This window comes from Herpailurus yagouaroundi, unplaced genomic scaffold (genome assembly GCF_014898765.1).
Source record: "Herpailurus yagouaroundi ecotype Mexico unplaced genomic scaffold, PumYag 355, whole genome shotgun sequence".
In the NCBI taxonomy this organism is placed as follows: Eukaryota; Metazoa; Chordata; class Mammalia; order Carnivora; family Felidae; genus Herpailurus; species Herpailurus yagouaroundi.
The window spans coordinates 32,948-41,937 of record NW_024412572.1 but is presented as its reverse complement, the minus strand read 5'-3'; the positions used below and the strand labels follow the sequence as shown (position 1 = coordinate 41,937).

At 40.3% G+C, this 8,990-nt stretch overlaps 1 protein-coding gene across 1 annotated transcript in view; it reads right to left on the bottom strand.

The window, feature by feature from the left end:
• Positions 1-8,759: 8,759 nt before the first annotated feature.
• Positions 8,760-8,990, bottom strand: part of LOC121021926 (pregnancy zone protein-like) — a 32,552-nt gene continuing 32,321 nt past the window's right edge. The window contains exon 29 of the mRNA XM_040462631.1: positions 8,760-8,913. Coding sequence (XP_040318565.1) covers positions 8,891-8,913 — 23 coding nt within the window. The 3' untranslated portion in view covers positions 8,760-8,890. The remainder of the gene's footprint in view (positions 8,914-8,990) is intronic.

Here is an 8,990-nt window from a genome sequence, read left to right as displayed (position 1 = left end):
TGGGAGCTTTGACTATTGCTTTTAAGAGTTTATTTTTTCTATCGCTTCTCGGCCTTTTGGCTAAGATCAAGTGTAAGAGTTTATTTTTTCTAGAATATGCCTTCAATGCAGTGAATTTCCATCTAAGCGCCGTTTTCACTGTGTCCCACAAATTGTGATAAGTTGTATTTTTACTTTCATTTAGTTCATAATACTTTAAAATTTTCTTGAGATTTCTTTGTTGACTCATGTATTATTTAGAAATATGTTCTTAAATCTCCAAGTATTTTATTTCCAAGTTATCCTTCTATTATTGATTTCTGGTTCAATTCCATCGTGGTTTATAAGCAAGCATTGTATGATTTCTATCCTTTTAAACTTGTTAAGGTGCATTGTGTGGCCCAGAATGTGATCTGTTTTGATGAATATTTCATGTGAGCTTGAGAAGAATGTGTATTCTGCTGATTTGGAATTAGGTCGTCTATAGATGTCAATTATATCCAGTTGATTGATGATGCTGTTGAGTTCAACTACATCCTTACTGATTTTCTGCCTGCTGTAACGGTCCATGTCTGATAGAGTGTAGTTAATGTCTTCAACTATTGTCGTAGATCCGTCTATTTCTCCTTGCACATTCATCAATTTTTCCATCATATATTTTGGTGTTCTGTTGTTAGGCACATACGCAGTAAGAACTGTTACTCTTTTGCAGAGCTGATCCCTATATCATTCTGGAATGGTCCTCTTTATCCTTGATAGTTTTCCTCGATCTGCTGTCTACTCTATCTGAAATTAATATAGCTATTCCTGATTTCTTTTGGTTGGTGTTGGCATGCTATGTCTTTCTCTCTTCCTTTAGTTTGAATTTATATGTGTCTTTATATTTAAAGTGGATTTCTATTTATTTATTTATTTATTTATTTATTTATGTATTTAAGAGAGAGCGGAGAGGGAGGAGAAGTAAAGGAGGGGAGAGAGGGAGAATCTTAAGTCACCTGCATGCCCAGCAGGGAGCCAGAGTTGAGGCTTGATCTCATGACACTGAAATCATGACCTGAGCTGAAACTAAGAGTCAGACACTTAACCGACTGAGCCATCCAGGCAACCCTCAATGTTTTCTTGAAGATAACCCTATGTTTTCTTGAAGATAACATAGCTGGGTTTTATTTTTTGATCCATTCTGACAATCTCTGTTTCTTTCTTTTTTCCTTCCTTCCTTCCTTCCTTCCTTCCTTCCTTCCTTCCTTCCTCTTTCTTTCTTTCTTTCTTTCTTTCTTTCTTTCTTCTTCTTTCTTCCTTTTTTTAAAGTAGGCTTCATGCCCAACATGGGGCTTGAGCTCACAACCCTGGGATCAAGATTCAGATGCTCTACCAACTGAGTCAGCCAGGCATCCCAACCTCTGTTTTTAACGGGTATATTTAGACCATTGACGTCTAATGTGTTTGTTATTGATATAGCTGAGTTAATATCTATGATAATTTCTACTGTTTTACATTTGTTGCCTTTATTGTTTTTGCCCTACTTTTGTCTTCCACTCATTTTTCTGAAATTTGTGATTTTAATTGGGCTTTTTATGAGGCCATATATTTTTAGTGGTGACAGTCTTTACTATTGTGTCATTTGTTTCAGCTGCAGATAGCTGAGTCGGTCCTCTTTTGGGATTTGACAGAATCTAGTATTTCCACTGGAGCGCCTAAGTCATACCCGGTCAGCACAGAGCCTGTCACAAGGCCAATCCCATGACCTGGGAGATCATGGCCTGAGCCAAAATCAAGAGTCAGACGCTTAACAGACTGAGCCACCCAGGCGTCCCGAGTTGTATTTTATTTTAATTAATTAATTAAAGCTAGGTTTTTGAGCTTGCTGAACAAATTCTTATTGCGAATTATATAATTTGCTTTTGAAAAACAACACCACAGAGTCGGGACTGTTACTATCTTTTTAAAAAAATTTTTTTAACGTTTATTTATTTTTGAGACAGAGAGAGACAGAGCATGAATGGGGGAGGGTCAGAGGGAGACACAGAATCCGAAATAGGCTCCAGGGTCTGAGCTGTCAGCACAGAGCCTGATGCGGGGTTCGAACTCACGGACCGCGAGATCATGACCTGAGCTGAAGTCGGACGCTTAACCGACTGAGCCACCCAGGCGCCCCTATCTCTCTTTTTTAGATAAGAAAACTGAAATATTGAGTTGATTAGCACATGGCCTATAAGAAGTCGAATCAGCATTCAAACTCAAGCAGGACTGATATTCAACATATATTTATTGACTGCATACAGGCATTGTTCTAGGTTCTGAACGTGTCAGTGACTAAAACAAAGTCTATTCTCGTGGTGGAGCTCTATTTTTGAGGAGAGAGAAAAATTGTAAACAAATGGTAGGTATATGGTGCTTCGTGCTGTGGAGAAAAGTAAAGAGGGATAAGGTGGACAGGGAGTGTGTGTGTGTGTGTGTGTGTGCACATGCGTGTATATACTTTGTGTATGTGCTTTGTGTTGGAGCCTTCTCCTTCAAGATGACATTAAAATTTTTTTTTCAACGTTTATTTATTTTTGGGACAGAGAGAGACAGAGCATGAACGGGCGAGGGGCAGAGAGAGAGGGAGACACAGAATCGGAAACAGGCTCCAGGCTCCGAGCCATCAGCCCAGAGCCCGACGCGGGGCTCGAACTCCCGGACCGCGAGATCGTGACCTGGCTGAAGTCGGACGCTTAACCGACTGCGCCACCCAGGCGCCCCACAAGATGACATTTAAACAAAGACCTAAAGAAGTGAAGGTGTAAAACATACAGATTCCATGAAACAGAATTGTGTGGCAGGGGGGTGTTTGAGGAAGAGTAAGGAGGCTGGGAAGGCTGGAACAGGGTGACTGAAGGGAAGGGAGTAGGATAGAAGTCAGAGGTAGTAGGTATAGAAGGGGATGTTGATCATGTGGGGCCCATAAGCCATTCCAAGCCTTTGTCTCTTATTCTGAGCTATTTGAAGTATCTTGTGGATCACTTGAAAAGTTGTCACTTTAGGGGCGCCTGGGTGGCTCAGTCGGTTAAGCGTCCAGCTTCCCGGCTCAGGTCATGATCTTGCGGTCCATGGGCTTGAGCCCCGTGTTGGGTTCTGTGCTGACAGCTCAGAGCCTGGAGACTGCTTCAGATTCTGTCTCCCTCTCTTTTTCTGTCCCTCCCCTGCTCACGTTCTGTCTCTGTCTCTCTCTCAAAAATAAATAAACGTTAAAAAGTTCGGGAAAAAAGGTTGTTACTTTAGAGAATACATTGTGGGGACAGAGGTGCTAAACTGGGGGCTATCAGTCAGGAAATTACTGCAATGATCCACGTAAGTGATAAAGCCAGTGTGGGCTAAGGAGATGACAATGGAAGTAATGAGAAGTAACCAGATTCTAGACCTATTTTGGAGGTAGAGCTGCTATGATATAGCAATTCCAAGGTTTTCGTCTGATTAGGTGAAGAATGAATTTACCATTTACTGATATTGGATAGGCTCTGGAAAGAGCAGTTTTCTATTTTTTTTTTTTTTTTTTTAAGGGAGAAGTCAGGATTTCTGTTTTGAACGTCTTAGGTTTATAATGTCAAACAGACATTTACATGTAGTTGTTGAGTGGACAGTTGCATTCACAACTCCATAGTTATATAGGGTGGCCCACGCTAAATGAAAGCTTGGAGGTTATCAGCATACCGATGGCAATGGTGTTGAAAGCATAAACCTTGGGTGAAATGCCCATGGAGTGAGCACAGACAGAGAGAAAGTTCCAAAGATAGGCGTTTACTACCCACTTTTTCCTTCTCTTCACTTTTTTCTCCTTCAGCAACTATTGTACGTTCTCTGATAGACACAAAGACTACTGTTGTGGTACGGAAAATTAAGAGAAGTCTTTTCATTCACCGCCTTTCCTACGTTTCTAAAGTAAGAATTCTGTGAAAGGCCGATCCACAAGATACTAGAATGGACCACTTACAAACCTAAAATCCGTATGGAACCACAAGAGACCCTGAATAGCCAGAGCAATCTTGAGCAAGAAGAACAAAATGAGAGGCATCACACTTCCTGATTTCCAACTGTATTACAGAGCCACAGAAATCAAAACAGTAGGGTACTGGCATAAAAACAGACACATCGGCCAATGGAACACAACAGCGCAGATATAAACCCACACGTTTATAGTAAATTGATCTTGAGCAAGGGGAGCAAGATCATATGGGGCAAGGAAAGTCTCTTCAATAAATGTTGTGGGGAAAACTGGATACCTACATACAAAAGAAGAAGGTTGTGCCCTTTTCTTACACATACACAGCCATCAGTTCAGAGTGGATTAAGACTTAAGCACACAACTGTAAAACTCCCAGAAGAAAACAGAGAACGAGTGTCTTGGCAATGATTTCTTGGATATGACACTAACAGCACAGGCGGCAAAAGCAAAAACAGACAAATGGGACAACATCAAACAAAAACGCTTCTGCGCAGCAAAGGAAATCATTAGCAACGTGAAAAGGCAGCCTGTGGAATGGGAGAAAATAGTTCACGAATCAGGTGTCTGATAAAGGGTTAGTATCCAAAGTAATAAGGAGCTCACATGACTCAATAGCAACAGCCCCCCAAAACAACCCCTCTGCCACTCAAATCCCCCAAAACAACACCAAAAAATGATTAAAAATGGGCAAAAGGCCATTTCTCCAGAGAAGACATACAAACGGCCTACAGGTAAGTGAAAAGATGTTCGACATCAATAGTCATCAGGAAAATGCAAATCAAACGCACGATGAGATGGTACCTCACAACTGTTAGGACAGCCATTCTGAAAAAGTCAAAAGCTAAGTGTTTAGAAGGATGTGGAGAAAAGTGACCCCTTATACCTGTCGGTGGAAATGTAAATTGGTAAAGCCATTACGGAAAACAGGTATTTATAGAAATACCACATGATCCGGCAATCTCACTTCTGGGTATATACCCAAAATAATTGGAATCAGGATCTCAAAGAGCTATGTGAGTTTCCGTGTTTATTGCAGCATTAGTTACAATAACAAAGCCATGGAAACAACCTAATTGTCTATAGACAATAGAATAAAGAAAATGCGTGTATACTTGTAGTGGAATAGACTCAGTTTTAAAAAAAGAAGGAAATCCCGCCATTTGCTACTACATGGATGAACTTGAAAGACGTCATGCTAAAGGAAAGAAACCAGACACAGAAGAACAAATGCTCTATGGTCTTACTTATATCAGAAATCGAAAACAGTGAAACTCAACAGGCAGAGAGTAGTGTTACCAAAAGCTGAGGGTAAGGGGAATCAGGGAGATGTTGGTTAAAGGGTATATGGTTGCATTCATGCAAGATGAAGAAGGCTAGAAATCTGTAGAGCATAGTGCATATAGTTAACAATATTGTGTGCTTAAAAACGTCTTAGAAGAGAAGATCTTAGATTAAATGTTCTTATCAAAAAAGAAAGAGGGAAGAAGCGGGTGACAGTCACATCTATGGTATTGTATATGGTGGTGGCTTCATAAGTATATACATACATATCTTCAAACTCATCAAGATGTATACATTAACTATATATGGCTTTTTTGTATGTCAATCATAACTCAAGAAAATTAACTACTTAGAAATAAAGGAAGGAAGGAAGGAAGGAAGGAAGGAAGGAAGGAAGAAATTGACTACGCTAGGCCTTGAATTAGTCATAGTGGTTTCACAATAATGGTAACTAAGAATAAGAAATTTCAACTTTCGGGGTAAGGAAATAGAAGTTTTGACCATTTTTAAGAACACTTAACTGCTGTAGCAGATATGAATTAGGAACCACACACTGTGTCATTCAAAACGTATACCATTTTTTTTTAAATGAAATCTAATTCTGTTTCCATTTTTCCAAATTTCTGGGTGAGAATTAATCTCAGTTTTTATTAGAGCTTTTCTCACACTGGGATTTGTAAAGCAAAATGTCTGGGAAGGTTGCTTTACTGTTCGCTTGAAATGGTTACCCTTGATGTGACTGTGTCATTGTCCAACCCCTCAGCCCCTTTGAAGCCTGGCCGTTTGGGCCCAAGAATGTTTGCTGAGACTGGGAGCTCTTTGGTTCAGGGGGGCCTCACATAGTCATTTAACTCAGAGGTCCTATCTTTCCCCCGGGTGCAGTGAGGGAGAGGACCCCAGATGCCCACTATCTCGGGTCACACAAACCTCCACCCACCTCCTGGTTTTGGATTCTCCCTGCCAGCTGGGCTTCTACTCTTCCCTCCCTGCAAAAGACTTCTTTCTTCTCTTCATGCTCAGATAGGCAGGGCTTTCACATAGTTATCTTTAGGCAACCTTACTTCTGACCTTGAAAATTCTTTTAAAGCCAAAGAACACAAGGTCCTGGCTACACTTTGAAATAGGGAAGGGAAAAACAAGGGATCGGAATCAGCACAGATCACATTCTTTTCAAATCCTTTTGAGGAGTGAAAACAAAACACCAGTTCATATTTCAATAAGTTGCCCTTCCATGTTATTCAGGGAAGGAAGCGGGGAAACAGAAATATTTCACTTATTTTGGGAGAAGCAAAATGAGCATGCGGAGTTTCAGTTCAGGTATGTGTGTGTGTGTGTGTGTGTGTGTGTGTGTATTTTCGGGGCGGAATATATCATATATATCATATATATATATCTTTTGGGGGGAAAAAGGAAAAGATAAAGGGGGAGAACAGGCTAGTTATCATTTTGGTAATTTCCATTTTTACATGTACATCTCTATAACCTCACATTATTGGATAAAAACATGCAGAGACTTCTGCATGTGCTTGGCTCCCACGTCATGATTTTCATGGATAAATTTACCATCTCCCTGATTTCTTCTTTGGTCCCTATTTGCTAATGCCATTACCGTCCCACACATATCTTTTCCCTGTTTGTGGAAGCAAAAATCTGGTCCTAGAAATATGGAATTTTAATCCTAGGACTCAATAAAGAGCCCTAGCATTAAAAGACTTAACTCTTTTTCTGGGAACTGTAAAATGTTGGAAACATAGGTTAATCTCTGGTTCTTCTCCCTTTCCTTATGTAAAAGTGGATCTTGACCTCATAAGAAAGGGATCAGAATTCGCAGTGATAAATTACGAATAAACTGTGTTTATTCTTCTCTCTTTGGAAAACCTAGGATGAAATAAAAAAGCATTCTGGATTAGGGAAAGGATTTCTTAGCCTCCCATCCTCCCTCTTGTCTTCCCATCTAATCCCTGTGATTGAGAAACCTCTGTTTCTTACCAAATTCTCACGTTTGAATTCAGATCTTTTGGGTCATCTTTAAAGATTTCTTCTAAATTTTCCATTTCGAAACACTGTGCCTTGATTCTGAGGAAGGCCAAGGAGAATGGTTTTTCACACTGTTTCCAGTCTTTTTTCAGGGACAGAGAATTAGATTTCATTTTTTTTTTTTGGCAATGCGACTTCATAGGAAATCTTATATTCATGCATCAGGATGCACAGAATATCGAATTATTTCTCTCTTTCTGATGTTAGCAATCATTGGTGTTCAAGACTTAGATACATTATTTCCTTATGAGTTGCAAAATGGGTTTAGATAAAATTAGAAAACATAGAAAAGTCTCAGAGATGTTTAAAATGCTATGCAAATATAAAATTACATCAATATTGAATTTTCCTATGAAGGAGGAGGAGGAGACCCACATAAGAGAGAAGTAAAAAGTAAATAGACAAAATTCCTCCCACCCTTATGGGTTGAGAATTGTAAGAGGAATATTTTTACTTTGCCTTCATCACCATTCCCTAAAGCAGCACATTTTTGGTGGCAGGAGAGACCCCCGTGGCCTGCGGCTTTTCCCATGGGGGAAAGTGAGAACATACTGAGTGCCCCATTAAAGTTGGGCTTGGTCATGTGACTTGCTTTAGCCAATAGAATGCAAATGAAAGTTATATACACCGCATTTGAGGCAAAGCTTTTTTTTTTTTTTTAAAGTTTATTTACTTTTGAGAGAGAGAGCTGGAGAGTGAGCAGGGGGAGGGGCAGAGAGAGAGAGGGAGACAGAGAATCCCAGGCAGGCTCTGCTTTGCCAGTGCAGAGCCCGATGTGGGGTTCAAACGCACGAACTGCACCGTGATGACTTGAGCCCAAATCAGGAGTCCAATGCCCAACCGACTGAGCCCCCCGGGTGCCCCTGAGCCAAAGCTTTCTGAGTCATTGCTTGATTCAGCTCTTTCTCTTTCCCCTCTTCCATGAGAATAGTTTATCCTCATAACAATACTTTGAGATAGGGTCTGTTATTCCCATTTCTTTGTGAGGAATCCGAAGCAGAGAGTTGAGTCACAGCCCCAGTCATTCAGCTGGTGGGACAGGGATGGAGTCAGAATTTGACTCTAGGTAGTCTGGCCCCAGTGTCTAGATTTTAGCCACTGCACAATACTGCCTGTCACCAACACATTTTCTTACTCCAATCATTTTAGTCTCCTGTGAAGTCCATTTCTGATGGACTTTCTTAAGGACCAAGATAAACATTTCTTGCTTCCTCTCCAAAAATATTTATGCCTAACTAATCAATACTACTTACTTACCTCCGTCTAAACAAAGGCTTCCTAGACCAATGAACGAGTTTTTTTCCCTAAGATTTCCCGGAACATAAACTATTTTCAGTTATTCTCTGTTCGACTTTATATGCAATAGCCACAGCTGAACTATCTGCAGATGTTACACATCTGTATTCTTCACATTATTTAAAACAACATTGCATGTAAGCATGTAATTGATATTTGATAAATGAACGACTGAACAACTGAGAGCTTGACCAGAAACATATTTATTCAGCAAGCCTCTTTGATGTCTGTTTCACAGACACAAACGACTCCATTTCTTCTCAACAGAAGTATAGGACAGGGAATCCAACAAAATATGGAGCCTAAATACGGTCTTCAAACATTGCCATGCTCTGCATCTATGGAGGGAAGAGAAACATAGGAAGGTGGTGGGGTTTCCTCAGGAACATTCCCTCAGCTGAGCCTGGGCTAGAAC